This window comes from Panthera onca, chromosome D2 (assembly GCF_046562875.1).
Source record: "Panthera onca isolate mPanOnc1 chromosome D2, mPanOnc1 haplotype 2, whole genome shotgun sequence".
Lineage (NCBI taxonomy): Eukaryota > Metazoa > Chordata > Mammalia > Carnivora > Felidae > Panthera > Panthera onca.
The window spans coordinates 80,413,872-80,439,307 of NC_138349.1; the positions used below are offsets into that span (position 1 = coordinate 80,413,872).

At 44.0% G+C, this 25,436-nt stretch overlaps 1 protein-coding gene across 3 annotated transcripts in view; it reads right to left on the reverse strand.

Annotated features, from left to right (window-relative positions):
- Window positions 1-827: 827 nt before the first annotated feature.
- The window catches only part of FAS (Fas cell surface death receptor), a 28,545-nt gene continuing 3,936 nt past the window's right edge, over window positions 828-25,436 (reverse strand). The window contains exons 2-9 of one of the 3 annotated variants that reach the window (XM_060642966.3): window positions 14,419-14,584; window positions 9,937-10,074; window positions 8,795-8,903; window positions 6,055-6,113; window positions 5,832-5,900; window positions 4,283-4,389; window positions 3,221-3,245; window positions 828-2,507 (exon numbers count right to left, since the gene is read on the reverse strand). In XM_060642966.3, coding sequence (XP_060498949.1) covers window positions 2,221-2,507; window positions 3,221-3,245; window positions 4,283-4,389; window positions 5,832-5,900; window positions 6,055-6,113; window positions 8,795-8,903; window positions 9,937-10,074; window positions 14,419-14,584 — 960 coding nt within the window. In that variant the 3' untranslated portion in view covers window positions 828-2,220. Of the gene's footprint in view, window positions 2,527-3,220; window positions 3,246-4,282; window positions 4,390-5,831; window positions 5,901-6,054; window positions 6,114-8,794; window positions 8,904-9,936; window positions 10,075-14,418; window positions 14,585-25,436 lie in introns of all 3 variants that reach the window. The other 2 variants (XM_060642967.3, XM_060642968.3) reach the window with 2 other exon arrangements.

A 25,436-nucleotide genomic window follows, 5' to 3' on the forward strand; every position in this document is an offset into this window, starting at 1 on the left:
AGTCCTGCGTCGGGCTCTGTGCTGACAGCTTGGAGCCTGGAGCCCACTTCGGATTATGGGTCTCCCTCTCTCTGACCCTCCCCTGTTCATGCTCTGTCTCTTGCTGTCTCAAAAATAAATAAACATTAAAAAAAGAGAGAGAATTATAAAAAAAAAATAATAATAAATAAGATACAAACCAGGTTTGGAAGGTTTTAGTATGAAAAATGAATGTGGAATGTAAACTATCTCATCAGAACTTTTTATATAGATTACAGCTTGAAATAAGAATATTTTGGGAAAAATGGGATTAAGTAAGATATATTATCAAAATTAAATTAAAAAAGAGAGATAATCCAGTGGTCACAAAGTAGCCAGAATGGAAAGTATGCAGGGTAGAACATTTTTCTTTTTTTTAATGTTTATTTATTTGGGGGGGGGGCAGAGAGAGAGAGGGAGACCCAGAACCCGAAGCAGGCTCCAGGCTCTGGGCCGTCAGCGCAGAGCTCGACGTGGGGCTCCAACTCACAAACCGTGAGATCATGACCTGAGCTGAAGTCGGACGCTTAACTGACTGAGCCACCCAGGCATCCCTGAAATATTTACTTTCTTATCCACATTTCAGAGCCTCACATCCAATCCTCTTGTAATAACAAACAATTATGTACTATTTGGGACAGATCCTCTGGGCGGTTAACTACTAGGAGGACTTTAAAAAAAGGAAGTACTTTCGGAGAGATCCAAGAGAGAATTAGAGATTCATACACAGGCTACCTTTAGCAGTAGTCAGAGCACAGGAAAACCCAAACAGAAAGCAAGCCCTTAACCACAAAAGAGACAACCAGAACTGCCAAAAACAGGATTTTAATGAAATATTTTGTTTCCAAACATAAGAAAAAAAGATCTTTTGCCAATGGAAGCTCTTTAGGTGGTTGTAAATATCTGCTTCAGTTTATCACTATCTTCGATTTACATCTACCTACATATAAATAGCGTTTATTAAAATTCATATTTAACACGAACTTTCGGAAGTGTTTACAGGTAAAAGGAAGGAGCAGCGGGGAGGCGGGCTTCTTTGTCTCGGAAGCTGCAGGGAGTAACAAGAGCCTTCCTAAAACCTGAGGATGATTTCACCCTTTTGCCGTGTCTGAGCTGCGTCTGTAGGCTTGTCGCCAGAGAGGACACGTGCAGCCTCACTGAGCATTTTTCGAGGAACAGGACAAGATAGGAATCTACATTATCATCTTCGGTGGTAGACGTGGGTCCTTGAAAGACCACAACGCCACCTTCTGTAACAGCAGTTAGTCTCTCCAAAGCAGGCCAGAAGTTTCTATGGGCAGATAGATCATTAAGCGGCTTTTAGCGGATCATTAAGGGTTTCTTAGGCCGCACTTCTGGGTTGGAGAGCGTGTTGGCAAACAAGGCCAATCAGGCAGAGAATGGACAGGCAACAAAGCTCCAGCAGTCCTTCCTTGATGGAAACATTTTGACACCTGAGAAGTGAGTGAGTCATCCCGATGCAGAAAAATGGCGTACGGACGAATAGGAAATATCCAAGCGTTATAATCCAGTCTGCATTTTCTGTGTGAATTCAACATGGAAATACCTCACAAGGAAATGCCAGTAACCTGTACAAAGATATTTGAGATAGAAACATTCAGAGCACATGCAAACTTTCCTCAAATATTCTTCTCGGAGTGGAAAGTTTACAAAAACAATGGGATCTCTAGAGTCAGTACGGAGGTAAAGGTACAGGCGAAGTGGTCTTTTCAGTGATTGTGACATCGCAACAAACTCACAGCTTCTATTGATTTATGGAGGGGAATCAACCTAGGGATAGACATTTGCATTCACATGCACGGATGCCATTCACACCCACACCCTCTGACTCGAGTTTAGACGCGAGAGTGTGTTCCCAATCTTTTCTCCTCTGCACACACACTTGTTCACAAGTCATGCTACTATATTTACTTTGAACCGGCTCTGTCTTCCCAATGTCCTTCAAGTCAGAATCATGAGACCCTCCAAACCCGTAAATATATTAGCTCTAGAACCTAACGAATGAAAAAGTAAACACGCCCTGTAAACACGCGAACGGTGTGGATGGTCAACAGCGATTAAGAACTCATTCCGACGCTCATTTTGCTCTGTATGGACTAGTAGATACTCAGAACTGAGTTGTTTTTCACATTCAGCCAGGCTTTGTCTTTCATTTTCGTGTTTGCAGTTTCCATTCTCAAGTTAGCCCGCACTGTCCTTCTGGATCAGATCTTCAATTTTCTCGGCAAGAGCGTAGAGATTGGCTTTCCTGAGGCCTTTCATCAGAGTGTAATATGCGCCCTTCCTCCCATGGAGCTGGTACCAATTCCGGAGCAGTTGGACTTTCTGTTCAGCTGTGTCTTGGAGGTTGTCGTTCTTGATCTCGTCTATTTTGGCTTCGTTGATACCGTTCTTGCGGACAAATTCTCTGACTTGAGTTATTTTCATTTGTTCGGCAATGCTACTGATGTATTTACTCAAGTCGATGTCTGCAAAATAGAGGACAGTCTCTAAACATTGGTTTCTCTAGATGAAATGCTCATAGAAAACCATGTTTACTTCTCCTCCAATAGTATTAAAGATACTCGTTAAGTCCTAGAGATCGAGAGAGCTGGTCGGAGGGGGTGGGCGGGAAACAAAACCCCACCCCTCCCGTGACCCCAGTAGTGCGCTCGATGACCCGGGCAAGTCACGTAACATCTCGGTACATGTTCTTTTCTCAGCTATAAACTAAGAGCGTTGGGAGAGATCACCTCTGACGTTCCCTATGGATTGGATGATCAATGACCCACAAAGTTCAATGGCAGGCAAGACTCTATGATCTTCTCTCTGACTCACAGGCCAAGGAGCAGGACTGAACAGAATCATGAATATTATTACAGAACCAGGAATACACCACTAATAACAGAGTCTGCAATTCAGCTGATTTGGCCGCTAGGTCAACTTAAGCAGGCGTTCTATAAAAACCAGTTTATGGAGGAAAATTCTCTTAAGCCTCAGAATATACTGTCTTCTTGCTACCCAATTCAGTTTTCACCGTGAGTATTAGTTATACGTTGAAACACACTGTCGGATAAACACTTGACGGTGAGCAGGAAGGACTGTGTTTAACGAGGAGTAAGACCTCGCGATATGTCACTGAAATTAGCCCGTAAACGCCTAAGGAAGCCATCTCCATGAAATGAAAAGACAGAAGCCTTACCTGCGAAATTCATTGGGATACTCTCCTGAGGGGACAAGAAAAAGGGAGGGAAGGAGCAAGATAAATAAAAATATATTTGTATATAATATTCTACATGTAACTAATTCTTCCTTAATACAAAGGAGGTACAATCAGTAGCTTGATGTATAAAATTAGCTAGATTACATGATTGAGGAGGATTCTCCCACCATCCAAAGTTTTATGCTGCCCGAAACTAAGGAATATTAGCTTATTTTTTAGGCAGGCAAGGAATCTAAGGATTCATGGAATGTGCTGAGATGATTTTTTCATATAGACTCGTGAGAATAAACATGACAAACATAATTATTCTACAATTTCCTTTACAGTTACTAATCTTCTTTTTGACCTGAGAAAATGGTTTAAGTTGAAACTACTTCATAAACCCCGACTTTCACCGAGCCCTGACCCCAAATGGAAATCATCATTCATCAAGTGAACTGTTTTCTCTCCCCACTGTATCTTTTGCTATCTGAAATGCTTTGATCCACGTTGATAAAAGATATGGTGAGAGACAAGGTAACAAGTGGCTGGAGCGAGCTGAGTTGTGCCTCTGCGACAGGCTTTCAGAGTTTTCTGTGTGCCCGGGGCTCGGATAATGAGTCCCTGCTCTCGTAAAGAACGTCTGTCCGCAGTGCGTCTGCAGGGATAACACCAACGCAGAACACAGAAGCTTGGCCACGTTCTCTCTCCAACTCACGCTGAGTACATTCTCATACTTACGTTATTTGTGTCGAGGCTTCTTATAAACTGGGCACCATATCTCAGTTCAGTTCTTTTTTAAACATTATTATTTTGAGAGAGAGACAGAGAGAGAGAAAATCCCAAGCAGGCTCCACACTCAGCGCGGCACCTGACGCAGGGCTCGATCCCACCAACCATGAGATCATGACCCGAGCTGAAATCCAGAGCCGGATGCTCAACCGATTGAGCCACCCAGGTGCCCCTTAGTTCATTTTTGATGCCCCTCTAGCCCACACACACGCACACACCATAGGTGTTTGTTTAAAAAAAAAAAGAACAAATAAAAAGCTGAATGACTACTTTCTCTGTTTCCTTAAGGAAGCCGATGCACGTTTCAACACCTACAGTAGATGAGACTGTAGATCTCCGGCGGCCATTCTTCGTATTCCTGTACTGTTTCAACACACCTGAAAGACAAAGAGATTTCTATTAGACTCGGTTCTCAGGCTTGCAGGAAGCCTGTGCGAACACACTCTCCCACGAAGAGAAGCGTGAGAAGGAGGGAGCAATTCCCTGAAACTTAACGTGACCAATACCCAAGAGGCAGCATTGTCCCGTTTCTGGAAATCCCGGCCCCCTCGGTCGAATGTTCTAGGGGTATGTCACATTTCACGCGAGTCATCCGTTCATCACACCCTGGCCTAGCCGGAAGCTGGCTTCTCACTTATCGTGGGGCCCCGCCGCTCCCTTTCACCAGCTTGGAGTTGGGTGCGTGTCAATCGCAGAACACAGAAGCCAGAGGACGTGGCAAGTTGGCATCGGCTTGCCCCGGGGTGACATTTCATGCCGGGCAGTTCAAGTACATACTCACACAAATAGCTAAGTACACACACTCAGTGTGCGTGTGCCTTCGAGTCAGTAGGAGATGCAAGAAACGAGTGGGTACATCTCCAAGCACAGCTGGTGTCTATTTGGTCTCCAAAGGCAAAGCACCCTTTGCATCTTCACCTGAACCGGAGACAGTGATTTGTTCCAATGGGGAAGGAAAAACCGGATGCTCTAGAGTTCTCAAAACCTGACACGTTCTGTGCCTTTATGAGCGATTTTCCTGCAGTAATCACGAATATACCCAATTGGGGCTTACGTGTTGACTTTCTCGGTAGCCCTGGCATAAACTACACTGCCAAAGTATTTTAAATTAAGGGGGAGAAATAAAAAATTAAAAGAAAAACCCATGGAGTTTGAAAAAGGAGAGGAGGCACAGAGAGGATGAATTTATTAAGTGTTCCCTGCAGGCTTGCCCAGGAAGAACCTTCTTGTTCTCTTTTTTTTTTTATTTTTTTTTTTATTTTTTCAATGTTTATTTATTATCGAGAGACAGAGAGAGACAGAGTGCATGCAGGGGAGGGGCAGAGAGAGAGGGAGACACAGAATCCGAAACAGGCTCCAGGCTCTGAGCTGTCAGCACAGAGCCTGACGCGGGGCTCGAACTCACGGACTGCAAGATCGTGACCTGAGCCGAAGTTGGACGTTTAACTGACTGAGCCACCCGGGCGCCCCACTTCTTATTCTCTTAATGCATGGGACCATCTCAGTGAGCAGTGAAGGGTTACTTCTCGTCCTTGGCCAACTCAGCTGGGGCCTGGATGAAAACATCCTTGTTCACAGGGAGGATGGGAATATCCATTCGGGACTTCAGAATAATTGTTTAAAAACAGTAGCTGAGGGATGGCCGTACCCCTCATTCTTATCAGGTCTCAGGGGGGTGCATCCAGTGGCAGGAATTTAACAACACAACAAGGCTGCCTACCTGGCAGTTTTCTTATGGGCAGGAGACAGATGGGAATTCTTGGGAATTACTACTTCCCAAGTTATTTCATCCTGCAGTTTGAACACAGTAAGAACTTACAGCAACATACTAGTGCGGACGGTAGAATCAGGAGCAGGGCACAAAGCCACAGAAGTTTGGAGCTGGATCCTGTAGGGAGAAACATGGAGCACTGAGCGTGAAACCAAGTCATCTTTAAGGTTAAACAGAGTACTCCCAAAGAATCAGAAGGGATTGGCTTTTCGTCAGATTCTACAGGGGGGATGAGAGAAAGGAGAATACAGTCATAGAAAGAAACAGTCACCTTGTTTACATTTGGTGTTGCTGGTTGGTGTGCAATTCTCAAGGATTCCATGTTCACACCTAAAAATGAAAGAATCCAGAGGAAATTCAAAATGCCTGGTGGACTGGCTCCTTGATCATCTGCAACGGCACACTATACACGCAGGGCCATTTTATTTATCTTTGCATCTCTGACAAACATATTCCCTCAAATGTTGCTAGATTAGCATCTGACGCTGGCACAAATTCATAACGTGATTTATATGTTTGGGTGAGAAATATCCTACAGAGTGACTATGTTTTAAAAGACAAAGAGTTGAGAGGCACCTGGGTGGCTCAGCCGGTTAAACAACTGACTTCGACTCAGGTCATGATCTCACAGTTTGTAAGTTCTTGATCTCGGGGTCGAAGGTTTGAGCCCCACAATGAGCGAAGGGATAACTTAAAAAAAAATCTTTACGCTGCCAAGAATTACAGAAAGGTAATAAAACATTGACAATTAGGAAAAAGGATGAAATGGACAAAGATCTTAAAACTCGTAGGAAACAACTTGAAATCATAAACTGCCAAAAAACTATTTCAAAACAGTCCCACTGGACTATAAAAAGACCCGAGGACAAGCACTACCCATGATACTGCTTAGAAATCCCACCCAGCTGGCCAGTAGAGATGTCAGGGCATCCAGTGGTGATGAGGACACTCAAGAGGAAAATCCTTGGGGTTTTCTTCAGACAGCCGAACCCTGACAGTCAGATTGTCAGATTGCCTGAATGAGATCGGTTCAGCCGATTCCCTAAGTAAGCGAGCTAGGATAAGTGGCTTATCCACCATGAGCCTGTTTCCCCATCAATAACAAAGAGATAACATTTGCATCCAACAGTTATGGTGAGAAGAAAATTGAATGGAGATTATGAGGTATTTAGAACTATTATTACAGCTGACCCTCGAGGATATGGGGCTAGGGGCACTGACCGCCAGCCCCCCCAATGCACAGCTGAAAATCGACATATAGCTTGTGACTCCCCTAAAACTTAACTACTAAATAGCCTACTGTTAACCAACAGCCTTACTGATAACATAAACAGTGGATTAACATATTTTGTATACTGGGGCCCCGGGGTGGCTCAGTGCGTTAGGCATCCGACTCTTGGTTTCTGCTCAGGTCATGATCTCATAGTTGTGAGATAGAGCCCCACATGGGGCTCTGTCATAACAGTGCAGAGCCTGCTTGGGATTCTCTCTCCCTCTCTCTCTCTGCCTTCTCACACTCTTATCTCTTTCTCTCAAATAAATAAACTTAAAAATACATATTTTGTATACTGTATGCATTCTATACTGTATTTTTCCTTTTTTGAGAGAGAGAGAGAGAGAGAGAGAGAGTGCAAATGAGCGAGGGGCAGAGAGAGACAATCCCAGGAGGGGCAGAGAGACAAAGAGAGAGAGGGAGAGAGAGAGAGAAGCGGGGCTCACCCAAAGAGGGGCTGGAGCTTACCTGATGTGGGACTCAAACTCACGAACCGTGAGATCATACCCTGAGTCGAAGTCAGATACTTAATGACTGAGCCACCCGGGCAACCCCTATACTGAATTCTTACAATAAAGTGAGCTAGAGAAAAGAAAATGACATTTAAAAATCATAAGGAAGAGAATATACATTTACAATGCTGCACTAGACTTCTTGAAAGAAACTCACACATAAGTGAACCCACACTATTATTCCTCTTATTTTCGTACATTAGTCCCTACCTATCCTATCGCCATGAGGCACTCTCAGACATGTGGGGCTAGAAGTAAGGGCTAGGTTGACTGCCCATAATTTAGAATTTTCTAGTAAGTAAGAGACATAAGGCATCATGTCCCTACTTGTCAAGCCAACGTTCCCAAGGTGAAATACAAGTTTAAGGCCAGGCACCTGAACATAATGCTAAACGTTTCTATTTGCACAAAACAATAACTTACAAAGCAAAAGCTAATATACAACACATATTACCCACCCTGACGTCACAGCAGTGAGGCTGACAGGAGAAGTGAGTATTATCTGCGTCCTCTGAGTGAGGGAACTGGGGGTCAGGGAGGCTAGCTGACTCTGCTCAAAATCACCCAATTAATCAGAAGAAAAGTGAGATGCACCATCAGGTTTTCTACCATTGGCTCAAAACTAAGATCTGTAGCATGAAAGACAACACCTTTTGTCATCTGGCCCTGGCTCCTTTTCACCACACCCCGGCCAGCTACTCTGCTCTCTGGAGTGTCCACCTGTCTCTCGGCAGATGTTGTTCCCTGCTCGAGATGTCCTATCCGTCTGTGTACTCCTGGGAATGTTCTCTTTCCTCTTTCAAGACTCTGGCCACGTGTCATATCTTCACACCCCGCCCCCCACCTCCCCAGGCCGAGGGGAAAGGTTCTCCTGTAGAACTCATGACACCCTGGGCGCAAGTCTCTTCTGCTGTTCGACACACGGTGTTGGCCCCATAACCATTGTTTTTCTTGACTCTCTCTGCCTCTGCCTCTCTCCTGAGACGTTTGATGCCGGGAACATGGCTTGCTCAGGACATTTCTTAGCTTACGCAGCTCGCGCACTATCCAGCACATAGGAGATGCTCAATCAACGTTCGGAGACTGGATGTTTGAATGAACGAAGCGGCGAAGCAAGACTAGAACCCAAATTCTTGACTCCCAGCCAGTGTTGTTTCCCCCCTGGGAAGACATGGTCTATCCAGGTAGATCTCTAGCATTTTGATCAAAGAAAGATGAAAACTTACATCATGCACGGGTTACAGTGTTCACACAGAGAGACGTTACAAAAAAAGTTTGATTTACATCTGCACTTGGTATCCTGGGTCCGGGTACAGGCTTTTTCCACTTCTAAGCCTAGAAAGCCAATTTTCAGACCATTAATTAGAGCAGCTGGTTATAAGTGGACCCTGCAAATGGTGAGCAGGGGCCACAAGAAGTTTTGAGATCTACCGCTTAAATCGGCACATCTTCCCTAACACAGAGAGTATTTATATGGCAAACAGGTAACCCCAGGTGGAAATAGTCGAAATCATTTTAGCCGAGTTTTAAGTGGGCAGACAATCCAGCAACGAATGCCACCTCACTTTTGCTTAAATAGTTCCCCTGTTCTTCTGGAGCCTGGCTGCTCAGGGCCTGGGGTGGAGACCAGCAGCAATCGGCATCACTTGGAAGCCTGTGAGAAATGCAGAATATCAGGCCCTGCTCCAGACCCAGTCAGTCAGACCAAGGCCAAAGCCCTCACTCAGAGATCCTTGTTTAATTGCTCTGAGGTGGGACCTAACAGTTGACATTTTTCATAGCTCCCTGGGTGACCCTAATGTACAAACACAGTTGAGAAACATTGCTTTAGAGCCTGCGTGGGGCCAAGGAAAGCTTTATGTCCAGAGATTTCTTGATATCAAATGAAACTGGGAGTATTTGTCACATTTGAATCTAGGTTCTCACAATAGATTGGGACGGTCGTAAAAATTCAGGTCCCCCGTTGGAATTATCAGGACAAAATCGATCCTCAAAGAACGGGGAGCATCCCACGCACCTCTGGATTCCTCTGTCCTTGTATCAGGAGGCTTCTGAGCTCTTGAGGGCCACGACAAGAGCATAAATCAAGGTGGCGAAAAAATGTATGCAATGTTGATCGGAGTGGATGAACCCTGTTCACCAGGTTCGTATTTAGTTATTCTGGGAGAACTGCCTGGATTTGACCCGCAAATGTGTAGACAGGTGATTAGCCTGGTACCTGGTCCCGCTTCACCCCGGCCAGCTCCATGCTGCCCTCTTCTGTGTGCGAACATAGTACCAGAGTAGGCCCCAATTTCGAACTGGATTATGCATGGTTCTACGTGGAGCCCCATGATTGGTCTTTTTGATTGCTTTGAAAGATGCCTACCGTGCTCTCCATCACAAATTCTACATCTTCTGCATCTGGGAGAAAAATGGCTCGTGTCTGTGTAGTCCTTCCCTTCTTCACAGGGTATACAGGATGCTGTACCCCCATCTTCTTCACAGTCGGCAGCTTTTCGTGTGCCTGCCCAAGAGAGAGATGGAACGAGTGTTTGAACACAAGGTAGTCACGCAACAGCATGGGAGACATGCAGGTATGACAACAAAATGGGGGTCAGGGTTGTTAGGCTAACGAAGTACAAACACAACGGGGGAGAAGGTTATTGTGAAAATCACGTCAACAGACAGGACGGCTCCCAAGACTAAACCTAAAAGAGCGACTGAAGGAATATGCCTACAGACATAGGATGATTCACAATAGGATTATGTATTTTAATTTTTTTATTGTTTATTTATTTTTGAGAGAGAGAGAGACAGGGTATGAGCTGCGGAGGGGTAGAGAGAGAGGGGGAGACACAGAATCCGAAGCAGGCTCCAGGCTCCGAGCTCTCAGCACAGAGCCTGACATGGTGCTCGAACTCACGAACCATGAGTCAGACGCTCAACCGACTGAGCCGCCCAGGAGCCCCAGGAGTATATCTTTTTTAAAAGCTTACGATGACCAAATGCACTTGAAGAAATGCCTCTAGCAACTTTTTTTGCAAGGAGGTCAGAAATTCATTCAATTTCTTTCTGTTCCTTTGCCATTAAGGGATAGAGTACGTTTGGATGGGAAGGCATGAACGTATTTACAACATTTATCATCAGGTTTTTTTTTTATCTCAGTACACACAATCGTGAATAATATTCACATTTCCTTTACAAATAAAGTGAGTCACTGTATCGGTGTTAGTAAGCTTTATACAACCATGCTTTCTCCTGAAAATTCATTTATTTAACAAGTGTTTATTCAATGCCTATTGTGTGCCAGGCACTTTCTAGGAGCCAGAGATGCTGCACGAAACAAGACAAAGCCTAGATCTTCAGGGGCTCCGTGTTTCCAGGGAAGAAGCAGAAAATGCACAAGTAAGCATATGATGTCAGGTGATGGTAAGTGTTCTGGGGAAAACATGGGGGTAAGTGCTATGTTGGGCAAGAGCTAGAGAAGGAAAATCTAAGAGGAAGCAGGACTCGTGACCCCAATTATTCATGGTATTAAAAGAATTAAAAAAATTAAAAGAATAAACAGAGTCTGTCTGCCACACACATGTGCACAGCAACAATAATTTAAGCTATTTTTCCTGGATACGTAACTTTCTTAGTAACACGATAGCATTCTTTCTGATAAAACAAAATACTACATACGCAAATTATGCAATTTAAACATGGGTGATATTATCATAAACTAAGACAATAGTGTGCCGATAGAAAAAAATAAACCGATTGTGAAAACCCAGAACCAACTTCAAATTCAAATACAGTGCTGTATAACATCACAGGGATGCTTAAGAAAACTGAGCCAAAGTTCAATTTTCCTCGCTTGCCAGTGGTAGTGTTATACTGGTTTCTAAACGAATCAGCCTCCCTAGCGGATTACCTTGCACAATATGCCCAGCCCAAGGTCTAGGGCATGACAGGCATACAAGAAACCCAGAGTTTTCTCTCCTCCGATGTATACAACCTAAATTGATCAAAGTATCAAAAGTGAGCGGTTGTTTTCTTGCAAATCAGATTTTAAAATACATGCGTTTCTGAAAGTGATAGTACACTTGCTCACCGTAGAGACTTTGGAAAAGTTAGGGAAGTCTAAAAAGCACCTATATGTCAACCACTCCGAGAGATTCACTATCGTTTTGGTGTGTTCTTAACGCATATGCACGCACACGTACATGCGAGTATATGTGCATGCGGTGTGTGTGTGTGTGTGTGTGTGTGTGTGTGTGTGTGGGTGATGTATTCAGTGTACCACAGAATCCTTCTTATCGGATATGGTGAAGGGATGGCTTTTTGATCAGTCAATCAAAAGTCAGTTCACGTACAGAATCATTGAAAAAAATACTGTAAATATTTCAAATTATGAAACATAACTATATAATGACTTCCCAGTCTGATGGCACAGAAAAAGTTGTTATAATTCCAGATTCTTCCTCATGTAAGTGACATCCAAAATGCCTCCTTTCTTGTTTTTCTTCCCTTTCCTCCCTCCCTCCCTTTTTTCTTTTCTTCCTCTTTTTGATGGAAATAAAACCTTCAAGATACCAGTAATTTGTACGAAAAGCTTTCAAGGACTTGTGATTTTTCCATTGACTTTGATCTCATCTCGTTCATCAACAATTCTTTCAGCAACTTGCCTTTACTGAAATCCTGCAAACATGGAAATGAGTTTTCATAGGAATAAAATCTGCCTTTTCTCCGTATTCATATAGCATGGGTTTATATAATAGTTGATTAAATTACACATGAATATCACAGCACCCATGAGCATAAAAAGAGTTGGAAGCAATGTGAATAGCGATAAGCCTACAATTCAACAGGCGGGAGAAGGAAGGGCAGCGGATCAGTGTGCATTCGTCACCGCCCAGGATTCTTAGGGATGCAGCAGAGACAGTCGGGTAATCCAACCGACAGATCAGTGAGAAATCCCCTCAGGGAATTTACACCTTGAGGCTCATGTCAGAAATATATGAGAAAACATGATATATTTGCTTGAGACATTCTAACTTTTGAATACTCCCAGATTTACTTCACCGATCCCACATCACAGGGTACCACAATGAAATGCCATGCATACAATATTTTCCTTTACATTTGACTACTTTTTAATTTTTTTTGATGTTTATTTATTTTTGAGAGAGAGAGAGAGAGAGCACAAGCAGGGGAGGGGCAGAGAGAGACACACACACACGGAATCGGAAGCAGGCTCCAGGGTCTGAGCTGTCAACACAGAGCCCAATGCGGGGCTTGAACTCATCAACTGCGGGATCATGACCTGAGCTGAAGTCGACGCTCAACTGACTGAGCCACCCAGGTGCCCCTATGTCTGATGATTTTTAAAGACCTTTTCCCCATAAATTTATTACTGTAACAGTAGGCACGAACGTTTTCAACTTTTTGTTCTGTGTGTCCAAATTTCTTTCTTAAAAAGTTAGTGATAATTTACATTCCAGTCGTGGTTTCTGAGAGTTCTTATCTCACAAGCAAGCTCAGCGGGGCTGAAAGCACTTCTTCAGAGAAAATGAAACAAAGCAAATCAAACAAAAAAAGCAAACACAAAAATTCTTGACAGTCTGATACGCAGAGCCTCTTATCCACGTTTGAATTTGCAACTTACGCTTTAAAGACATAAGGATCTTAACCCAGAGGCCCCATGGATGATGTTTAACAAGGTATAAAAAAGCTAGGAAGCCATTCTTTATTCCCATTTGGAGAAGACGAAATAAATGTAAAGAGGATTAAGTCTAAGTGGGTGGGATTTTCCATGAAGGTTATTAAAAACTGGACAGGAGCCCAAGGGAGGCTGGTAGGATCTTTCGACACAGGACCTAAGCCTGTTCAGCTGCTGGAGTTCTGGAAGCCTGAAGACCCACTACGAAACCTACCACGCTCGGTCCTCATTGGCTGTGTTAATCTACGGCAGTCCAGGTGCTCTTCCCTCTCCCCTCCTGCCTCCCTTCACCGTGCAGCTGAGAGGGGTTCATGCCGGTAGGAACTAGCCCTCCACTCTACTCATGTTGAAAACCAGGCTTGCCCCACAACTGCGTTTTTGCAAAGCTTCGAATTTGCTCGTGTTCGAAGGATTTCCGATCTGAAATTGGGTTTGCGTTTCAAAACCCTGGTGTTCTAAAATTGTTGGCCTTTGTCCACTGCTTTTCTCGCTCACCGAGTCGCAGCTGCGAAAACGCAAATGTATTTTGCAGGCTCCAGAGACCTTCCAACCGAAGGGAATTGCTAGACACATCTCTGAAGGGTGGGGGGGTCCCTTGCTTTCAGAGCCCCACAATTACTATGATATACTATGATATATTTTAGTCGGGCCCATTGTGATGAGTTTTTTTTTAAGTGTATTTTTATTTATTTTGAGAAAGAGATAGAGAGCAAGCAGGGGAGGGGCAGAGAGGGAGAGGGAGAGAGAGAATCCCAAGCAGGCTTCACGCCGTCAGCACAGAGGGCAGATGCGGGGCTCGAACTCAAACTATGAGATCATGACCTGAGCCGAAGTCAAACTGACTGAGCCACCCGGGCGCCCCTGTGATAAGCTTTAATATCCACACATGAGTCTTCTTTTGCTCCTGAAAAACAGCTGAAGAAATGCTCTCCCTCCAGCGGCACCTGCCATTTATAAATCGTATTTATTTGTACCCGCACCCAACAAGCAGGATACAGTTGAACTACATTAGCGTCCGGAAAGTAATTTCCCAGTTGTTTCTCTTTCCAGCAATGCTCTGATAGAGGAGAACCAAGCACCGCAAACATTTTTTCTCCATTATTACTCCGTGCTACGCCTCACCCTGACTTTCCAGCTAACGGCTGGATGTTTTGGGTCACATACCAGGAGAGCATGGCAGACAGCAGAACTTGCTCCCACGATGCAGACCTTCCTTGCATCCAGGCTCCCCTTCGGTAGCGTTCTTACTCAATTTCAACACCTTGGAGTTGACATCGGCGACCTGAGCACTGTCGCCTCTGAACAGTGATCCGGCAACAGAGGTAAGTATCTGAAAAAGGAAAGCATGAGCAAACACTGACTTGTCAACCAGGCAACGTGGTAAACAGGGGTGACCTGCCCCGAACGGTTACATTTGCTGTCGCACAGGCAAAATCCACGTGGGGCTGCCTCCTTCTGCTGACTCGCCTCCAGAAAGGGAGCACACTGGTTGTGTGACAATCCAAACTACTCTATTAATGGCATCGGGGATGACAGGAGCCAGGATTCTGGGCTCAAGTGAACCCTGGCCCCCCAGTTACCGGCCCCATCACTGTGGGTAAAGTCCCTCAAATGCTCCCAGTCTCCATTGCGTTATCTATAGAGCGGAAATGAGTGGAAATGATGTCCTTTTCATGAGTTTGTTGTGATAATTAAACGGAATACGCCCTTAAAACTCTTCACGCGATTTCTGGCACATAATAAAGAGGTGCCCAGTAAACTGTATTATTACTGTTTTCTTAATTACCATTATTGTTATCGTCACACAGCTCTAGTGAGGGACAACGTCGTGACGTAGGAAAACCAGTAAATTTCAAAATGACTGATTGCGGTGTGCATCCCGGCTTTTCTACCAACAGTGTGGCTTCAGGCAATTTATAAAACCACCCTGACCCTCAATTTCCTGACTCGTAGGTGACGACAGCACTTTGTGTCTTGCAGAGTTATTAGGAGGATAAGAAGTGATAGCTTCTCCCAAACCTGGCATTTAGTTTATAACAAGTTCTATGTCTTCTCTTTTTATACCTAACCACAGAACAAACAGTTTTGATGAAGTCTTATCTGGTTGTCCAACCATACAATGAAACCGATGGGATTTTCTTCACCTTTGTTCAGAAAAAAAAAAAAAAAAATGAACTTCTTTTAGTGGAGAACCAGTCTTTAATCTATTTTCAGTTCCCTTCTTCTGGAGATAAAAGTCCATCGGTTTAAGTGATATCGGTGTCAAATTTATCTTAGTCAGTTACACACCAGAATTCCTTGGAAAAATGAGCCCCCCAAAACGTACGGAAGCATTTGGACATAATCTCTGGTTGGTTCCTTTCTCTGACTGCCTAAGTATTTTTGGTGTCTCTAACCATAAATATAAACAATTCCTTCTTTTAGGTGGAATATGTAAATTCTATCGCTAAGCATCCAAAAAATTTAAACTCTTAATTCCGAAGACTTTTTTTAAGGTCATTTTTCACCGTTTTCATGGCACATATTATTTTTTTCTACTCTATGGCATAGTAATAATACCAGCACCTTCTGAGTAAAGAGAACTAAGTGTTCTTCACGTATAAGCCCCTGCACACAAGTTCCTACGTCTTCCCTTCTAGCCCCTCCCCCTATGTCACCAAAGCCTGTGTCCCCTTCAGGTCACAGGATACCACGGGACCTTACAGGAGATGAGATGGCCCTCTTTTCCTCCTGGGATGGATGTGCTTAAAAATGCATTTCTAAAATTTGGTCTTCTTCCAAGAGGGCGAATGACACCAAAATATCAAGAAAATATCTCACTTGACCAGGGTCTCTCGCCAGCAAAAGGTAGGACTTGTCTGAGTCTCCAAATGCCTTTCACAGTGGCGTTCTTTCCCTACACCCAAGAGACAGGGGCACTTACTACAGGCTATAGCCTATACATATGCTTTCTATATGAATACTTCTGCGTAAAGAACCACTTGAACTGGTACCCAGATCAGAGGAATAATGCCTAAATATGCTGGCTTCACTGCTCTTCAATCCCACAGACGTTCCTTGAGCACCTATTATACGCCAGGTTACAAGAATACAAAGTAACATTGATTGTAATAGACAATGAGTATTAAGTGTCCAAAAACACATTTGCAGGCAGGTTGTTTGTGGTGCATTAATAATTTGGGGATGTTTTACACTTTATATTGGCATGCCTCTTCCTTTTTAATTTTTTTTAAGTTTATTTACTCTGTGAGAGACAGAGAGTGAGCAGGGGAGGGCAAAGAGAGAGGGAGAGAGAATCCCAAGCAGTCTCCACACTGTCAGCGCTGAGCCTGACGCAGGGCTTGAACTCAACGAACTCTGAGACTGTGACCTGAGCCGAAATCAAGAGTTGACGCTTAACCGACTGAGCCACCCAGGCACCCCGGGATGGATGCCTCTCAGTTTTTTAAAAGACTTTTGAATCTATGAGCTTTTTCTAAGCCAAAATGTGCAACTTTGCACAAAAGATCTTTATTAGCATCCAACTCTCTTTTCCGGGTGACTGTTCCCCACTTCTTACTTTATCTGTGGGTTATCCTGTCATCCGGTTAATATCCGTCCCTCTTCTAGATCAGAGAATCAAAAGCTAATGCATAGTAACTGAATTGGGCGTCCTGGGAAAAATAATGTGACGGTAAGCATAGCAAAGTGTTAACTGCTGAGATGGGAAGGGCTTTCCAATGAAAATTTTCCAAATTTTTAGGATCCTTATTCCAAAACCGTCTGGCTGTTCTATATGACGGTCAGGGATTAAACATACTAGCCATCTAACATTCCAGGCATCGCCAGCACGTACAGTCTCGAGCCAGTGTAAAAATCTCCCCACTGCTGGAAGTTACCAGGGAGTGTTGTTTGCAACAGATAACACAAGACTGGATGTAAGCACCCCAAATTCTTTCCCGTCGTCAGGCACCTCCACGGCTATGAAGACGGAGGTCACGGTGAGTAACACTTGCTCTCCTCTTTCAACTCAGGTTTCCCACCAGAAACTGAAGAAAATGGTACATAGTTAAACTCAGAAGAGACTGATGGGGACTGAGCCAGCCCAAATTGACAAGTGAAAAGTGCTGAGAGCTGATAACCAATCCTGTGTGCGTGGGGGTCTCCTAGGCCCAGGGGGCCCCATCCTCTTTGGTATTCTAATTCCATCCAGTATTGCTGAGACAGTGTTACGAGCGGGTCCACGAGTCATTCTTGGTTTAGGCGATAAGTGCTCACATCTTACACTCACGGATTGTGATACGAATGCGATTTCTGGAGAACCGTGCATCTAGTCGACTTTCTACAGCTGTCTAAAACCAATGTACTTTCTAACTCACGTTGTTTTTGTTTCACAGTTTTTTTTTTCTTTTTTAAGTTTATTTATCTATTTTGAGAAAAAGAGACAGCGCACGAGCAGCGGAGGGGCAGAGAGAGACAGAGACAGGGAGAGAGAGAATCCCAAGCAGGCTCCATGCTGCTAGCACAGAGCCCAATGTGGGGCTCGAACTCATGAAACTGTGAGATCATGACCTGGGCCCAAACCAAGAGTCAGACACTCAACCGACTGAGCCGCCCAGACGCCCCAGTTTTGAAATTTTTCGTTGGAAATCAAAATCCACTGTGCCAAATCCATCAAGACATTGAGACATGCAAAACCCGGGGTAGAGCATGGGAAGACACGACTATCACTGGCCACGAGCACAGACATCAGGCCCAACTTCATTTCATGTCTGATCACATCTGCTTCACAGAGTTGAGCTCAAGTGAGCCTCAGAGACTTACGTTAAATAAGAAAAAGAAAGCTGATCTGAAGGGCAGGCAGTGACGGGTACAAAATGTGATGTAGGCAGTGCCCCGTGCTCCATACAGCTTGTATTTCCTTTTTGATGGTTGCATTAACTCAAGTTTGCAGTATGCAAAGATTTAACCCAAACTGTCCGGGCAGGAACTGAGGCATTTGGACTGTGACAAGGCAGGAAACCCACAAAGAACTAAATGATCTGAATGCTCAAAAAAAAAAAAAAAAAAAAAAAAAAATGTTTGCATAAAAGCTGAAAAGGCCCGAAAATGGGTTAAATTAAAGGTCTGAAATGTGAAGAAACTAAGTCAGATGATAACCAAACAGGAAACAATGAAAAAGAAAAATAGTTTTACATCTCCATCATCCTAAAGATGAGAAAGTCAGAGAACTTCAGTTGTGTATTCTGCTGGGAATATTCTCTAACCCATTAATCCATTAATTAACTGAGCAAATACTTTGTTGGGTACCTACTATGTGCCAGACAGGTGCCTGGAACAGAGCCGTGAACACGTAAAGACTCTATTCTCATACAGATTATATGTAAGTGAGCTGTGTTAGTCAGGGTTCTCCAGAGAAATAGGACTCAAAGAGAGAGAGAGGGTGTGTGTGTGTTTGTGTGTGGGAGAGAGAGAGAGAGAGGCTTGGCAAGTCCAAAATCTGATGGGAAGTCAGGAAGAGCTGACTCCAGTTCAAGTCTAGAGGCAGAATTTCTTCTTCCTCAAGGTCTGCAGTCTCTGTGTTGTTAAGGCCTTCAACTGATTGGATGAGGCCCACCCACATGGGGGAGGAAAATCTCCTTTACTCAAAGTTTACCACTTTGTTTTTTTTTTAATTCTGTTAATGTTCATTTATTTTGAGAGAGAGAGAAAGAGAGACAGAGCATGAGCGGGGGCGGGGGGAGCAGAGAGAGAGGGAGACACAGAATCCGAAGCAGGCTCCAGGCTCTGAGCTGTCAGCACAGGCCCAACACAGGGCTCAAGCTCACAGACCATGAGATCATGACCTCATGACCTGAGCTGAGTCAGATGCTTAACTGAGTGAGCCACCCGGGCACCCCAAAGTCTACCACTTTAAATGCTAATCTTGTTAAAAAGTGGCAACAACAAAAAACAAACACCACACCAAAAATACACTGTCATAAAAACACCCAGAATAACATTTGAGCAGATATCTGAGCTCTGTGGTCCAGTCACGTTGAGACATACAATGCAGCATCCCATGCAAGGATATGACGTGAATACACACAGAGAAATACACACTATGCCAGGGAGGGGTAAGTGCTATGTAAAGCAATAAAGAAAGCTTAGGGGGTGTGGAGACTTGGAGGGGCGGGGCGGTGCTGTTTTAGAAAGCATGGTCCGGGAAGGCCACCAAATAAGATGTTTGCGCAGTGAGTGGATGGAAATGTGGGGAAGAGCCAACAGGTGGCTTTCTGGGCAGGTGGCACTCAGACCTGCCAAAGTAGGGAAGAGCCTGAGGTCCTCAGCGAAATCATCACTAGCAACTAGCTGTTAAAATAAGTAAGGATCACGTCTCCCGAGCCACACAAGTCATTAGCACTCTGACTAGCAAGCCATAGCGGGATTCTATGGCCACCATAACCGTAGACACAGCGACCTCATGGACCCCTGGAATGTCAGAGCAGAGAGGGGCCACAAACACCTGTTCAGCTGCAAGATAGACCTCCGTTGAGTCGTTCCTTATCTACAGGATTTTAACATTAAACAAATTTCTTTTAATGTTTATTTGTGTGTGTGTGTGTGTGTGTGAGAGAGAGAGAGAGAGAGAGAGAGAGAAAGACAGTGTGTGAGTCGGGAAGGGGCAGAGAGAGAGGAGGACACAGAATCCAAAGCAGGCTCCAGGACCTGAGCCCAATGTGGGGCTTGAACCCACCAAACTCGAGATCGTGACCTGAGCTGAATTTGGACGTTTAACCGACTGAGCCACCCGGGCGCCCCTGGATTTTAGTATTTTCTGCAAATCAGAATATTTGTTTCTCTCTCTCCTGAATTATCCACGAAAATGTGAAGTGGGGGCTCCGGTCCCTCAGAAGGCCGTTTTCCCCGCTCCGGCGTGACATTTGCCTGGCCCAGTACAAAGTTCAACAATATGTATCTCCTCGTGGTAATTAGAACAAACAGTGAGGAATTCTCACTGTCTTTTATTTATATTTTATTTTATTTTATTTTACTTTATTTTATTTTACTTTACTATTTTATTTTATTTTACTTTTTCATTTTACTTTACTATTTTATTTTATTTTACTTTATTTTATTTTATTTTACTTTATGATTTTATTTTATTTTATTTTATTTTACTTTACTTTATTTTATTTTATTTTATTTTATTATTTTATTTTATTTTATTTTATTATTTTATGTTTCTCTATTTATTGAGAGAGGGGGTCAGGGGAGGGCAGAGAGAAAGGAAGAGAGAATCCCAAGCAGGCTGCATGCTGTCAGCGTGGAGTCCGACGTGGGGTTGGATCCTACAAACTGTGAAATCATGACCTGAGTGGAAACCAAGAGTTGGACGCTTAACTGACCGAGCTCCCAGGCGCCCCCTGCTGTCGTATTTTATAGTGCCCAGAGCACACGAAATGACTTGTCCAATAATCTACGACTGGGAAGGGCCAAGGGAAAACCCAGCACTCCTGACCTAACCCTGGGCTCTGTTTTAGGTTTGTAAAATGGTTTCCTAACTACTTCTACTCCACTTAGGCACACAAACAACTCAGTGTGTTTTCAGACGCTTGTTGACAAGAAACAAAGAATCTGCAAAGGAAATGCATATTGAGGGTGGAAAGAGGGGGTCTGGCAGGAACTCTCTGAGAACCAGAGTCAGTCCCAAGTCTGAGAAAACTGAGGCAGGAAGTTTTCTTCCTGGTTGGGGTTCTGGCTGGCACAAGAGGCGAAACTCCACATCCTGGTCTGCAACTTGGGAAGAAGTTGGGTTTACGTCTCCTTTCCTCCGATGTGGGTGCTGAGTTTCTGAGCACTGGCACGATGCTCACTGGGTCTGTGGTCTCTTGCAGGGGTGGGGGTCTGCAATGCACAAATAGGAACCCCAAGTCTCCCCCCCCCCCACTAGAATCTTTGCACTGGCTCCTTTTGAGACTCAGAAACAGGGCTGCATGAGAGTCTATTCCTTGTAGCAGGTGACGAGACACTGAGAGAGTAACTGGACATTCATTAGTCCCCAGCATCAGTGATGGATCACCCTTCACAGCCCACAGGTCCCTCAATACAAGAACTGAGGTGGGGATGGCCAGACCCGGAAGTTGATCAGGGCCCCGCACCATGCACCACACCGCAGTGTGGCAAGCTGTCCACACACTCCCCGGACTTGCAAACACTCAAGGTCTAACACGGTAGTTTCAGAGAGAGTGACGTCTCAGTGACTGAATTAAGCAAGCTGCTGGAAGACGCTGGGACTACCCTTTGGATTACTCCAGAGAAATCAACTGCCCTTGAGAGAGGAAATAGGATTTGAAATGGAAGTGGCAAAAAAACCCTTTTTTAAACATTTTTTTACTCTTAGTGAAGTTGAAAGCAAACGGGAAAATAATGTTTGTGAGGTGGTGAAAAATGGCTGCCCTTCGAATGGCAAGAATGAGTAACAGGTGCATCGAAAGAGTGTGACCTTTTTCAGTGCTTCGCCCTGTCCCCTGCTGCTGAGGACATAAATGGAGCAAGAAATGATTCTGTTTCCTTGCTTGCTTTTTTTGATGTTTAGTTACTTAAAACAAAGGAGGAGAAAGACGTCTTAGGCCATGGCCAGTCCACCATGGCCAGTCCACCATTTCCAATGATGAAAGGCATTTCTAATGTATTCGGGTAAAAAAAAAATCAGGCAACAGTCATGTCCTTTTGTAAGAGGTACATTACTGAAACATGGAGATGCAGAGATATAAAATAAATTTTTCTGCATGAAAGAGATAAGTGAAGATTCCACTCCTTCTTACTCTTTCAAAAGGTGTAATCTCTTTTCTTTCTTAAGGCCAGCTTCTGAAAAGACCAAGAGAGAGAGAAAGAGTTGAGGCAGTTGGGGGGTGGGGGGGGGGCGGTAAGGGACTGGCAAGATCTCTGAGTGATCAAGCAATGAACAAAATACAGTGAGGGAATCTAGAAAATTCTACCTGGGATTAGATGTTGACTAGAGTTAGAAAAACAGTTTTCAAAACTGTGATGGAGATCAGAATCATGTAGTGATGCGTTAAAATAATAATAATAATAATAATAATAATAATAATAATAATAATAAATCAGAGTCTCTGAGGACGAGGCCCTCCCTATGGCCACCTTCAGCAAGTTCTCAGTCCCGTGGATGTTCACCACGGCTGTCCTCCTAGAGGAAGATCTGAGGGGAGCCAGCCTTGACATTTACAAGTGACAAGTTGAGAGCTTTACAGACCAACAGCCTGTGTTCTGCCCTTGCGAACCAGAAGTTGACTTCTCCCAGAGAAACACACCCTTCCAAAAATAGGCCCGAAGGAAGGGAAGTCACCTTTGATGGAGGAAACACATAATGGGAGGGCTACAAAATTCTAAACAAGAGCCTGGAGTCCTTAAATGCCCAGGGGGCCAAAGAGGGAGCACAGGAGTACCTAACAGGCAATGGGGAGGGGAGTAGGGCATGTGGGCCTAGGTCTCCCACTTTTCAAGAGAAACCCAAATCCTCCACCATTGAGGTAGCAACTAATATTAAAAATACGTTCCTACAGGGACGCCTGGGTGGCTCAATCAGTTAAACCTCCCACTCTTGATTTCAGCTCAGGTTATGATCCCAGCGTCGGGGGATCGAACCCTGAAACAGGCTCCATGCTGAGTGTGGAGCCTTCTTAAGATTCTGTCTTCCTCTCTCTCTCTCTCTCTCTGCCCCTCCCATGCACCCTCTCTCTGTGTCAAAAAAAAAAATACACACTAACATATATATATATATATATATATATATACACACACATATATATATATATATATACATATATATATATAACATATACATATATACACACACACATATATATATGTATATATATATACACACGCACACACACACACACACACACACACACATATATATATACAGTGTGTGTCAATCCCATGTGGACAAAAAAAGAAAAACAACAAAAAACCAGTCTGGGACAGTGTCAGCCCAATTTTTGCAATCAGGCCTAAATCTATTAAGACATCCATATGAAAAAACAGTCTACTATGATCAAGGATTCCTTGCGAGGATGGCAAAAAAACCAAAGCTCGATCATCAGCACGGGGCAAGAACATAAGCCACACGCTCTGAGTACATATTCTCTCTCTCTCTCTGTCTGTCTCTCTCTCTCTGTCTCTCTCTTCCAAGATCTCTGCCCTCAGAAATCAAAAGCATCCATGTTTCCCACACCTTGTATTTACATCCCTCCCAGAGCACAGCCTCCCAGAGCACAGAGGTGAATACATCCAGAATCTTGCACGACTTGACCAGGGGACAGCCTGTCATTAATGACTCCATGGCCAAGTTTATTCCAATGTCGCAAGTTTATCCCAGCTCACCGTTGAACAAAACCTACAGGGGGCGCGCTTGCCTTGCTGGGCTCAGCATGTCTGCCCATTGACCTGTAGTCGGATTTGCTCATTTATAAGGCTGATCCTGCTCCAAATGCCCAAGTCCACGCTAAATTCACTATCATCCTCACACCTGGTGGAACTCGGGCCAGTTGTCCGACATAGACGGCTGTTGCTAAATGCCCACAGACGGCTGCGGTGGTGCAAAGATCGCAGTTGCACAGAAGTTCATTCCAGAACAAGGAGGGAACAGATCAAAGGCAAGAAGGAGCGCATTCCTTCGGGGGAAGGTGGGGTTACCGATGCTACCACGATCAGTTTCTTCCTAATTAGAGCTTTACGGTTTCCATCTCACTTCAAAGGCAAGAAAAGGGCGCAAGTGCATTGCGTTTTGTTCCTGTTCAGGACTGAGCTGAAGACACTTAGCTGGTGTTAGGAAGCTAAAGGCACTTTGTTTTTCTTTTTCAAAGCAAGGGCCTTCCGGAAATGAAAAGGACTTTTGAGGTAGTTAAATGCCATTTCCCCACATTTGGGAAAAGATACACACAGACAGCAAAAGGAATATAGTACTAAATACACTAAGGTCCTGACAGTGGTTTACAAATAATTTTTTTGGTGATAAGACATATAGAGATTGATCCCAGTACAATTAGAAATGTTTTCTTTATAATAAGAGATTATTACAAGGTAATAAATAAAACAGTAAGTGATGAGCATTATAGAAATCCAAGTGCACTGAATAAATGCCCTCTCTGTAAACACATCCAATACAAATTAAAAGATAAAAACTGTGTACCCAAGAAGGGACAGAAAGCAGACTATAAACACCACTGAGGAAACATGTAATTATGTGCAAGTGTAGATGAAACCAAGAGGCCATAAATAAAATAAAAACTGCTTGTATTTGGTGGTGAAAAAATGGGGCGCCTGGGTGGCTCGGTCGGTTAAGCGTCCGACTTCGGCTCAGGTCATGATCTCGCGGTCCGTAAGTTCGAGCCCCGCGTCGGGTTCTGTGCTGACAGCTCAGAGCCTGGAGCCTGTTTCAGATTCTGTGTCTCCCTCTCTCTCTGCCCCTCCCCTGTTCATGCTCTCTGTCTCAAAAATTAATAAATGTTAAAGAAAAAAAAATTTAAAAAAATATGTGGCTTTATTTTCTCAAGAATTATTTTTTGTTTCACATCATAGTCAATTTCTCTCTCTATACTGACTTAAAAGGAAGAAAGAGATTCACTGTCCTAAATTTGGTTTCGCCTTGCTTTGCATCTTATGGGTCCACTTTTTAAACATGCCCTTTTATGATTTTTCATCCTAAGGCAACGGTCTTTAGTACCTATTACAAAACATGTGCTCACGAGGGACTTTTGGGACCAAGATAATTTGCCAAAAGGCACTTCATTCACTAGGGGTTTTCAACTGGGGGATTTCCTTATTCAGGTTTTTAGACATCCCTTCAGTGTTGTTTATTTTCTCTAACTGCTAGTTGAAACTGGAGTCATCTGGCTTCGCTAGCCTTCCGAGAGATTTTTTCAAAATCCTGACAGTTCTATCCTAAGAGCTCTTTAGAAATAAATTACTTGTCTAGTGTCCCAAAGAGACTTACGTCCAAATCCTGGGTCCTCTTTCCTTCTGACTCTTTTTACCTTTCCCCCTCTAAACTTAGGGCAAGAACTGAAATTTAGTTTTCTAAAGTTCTAAACTCTAATTTGCCACTAGGGGTGGTAACTGTGTGTCAGAGAGGGAGGAGGGGACACTTGTTGATCTAACTGGAGCTAAGGCTGGGGGCCTGATGGGCTCCGTGTAGC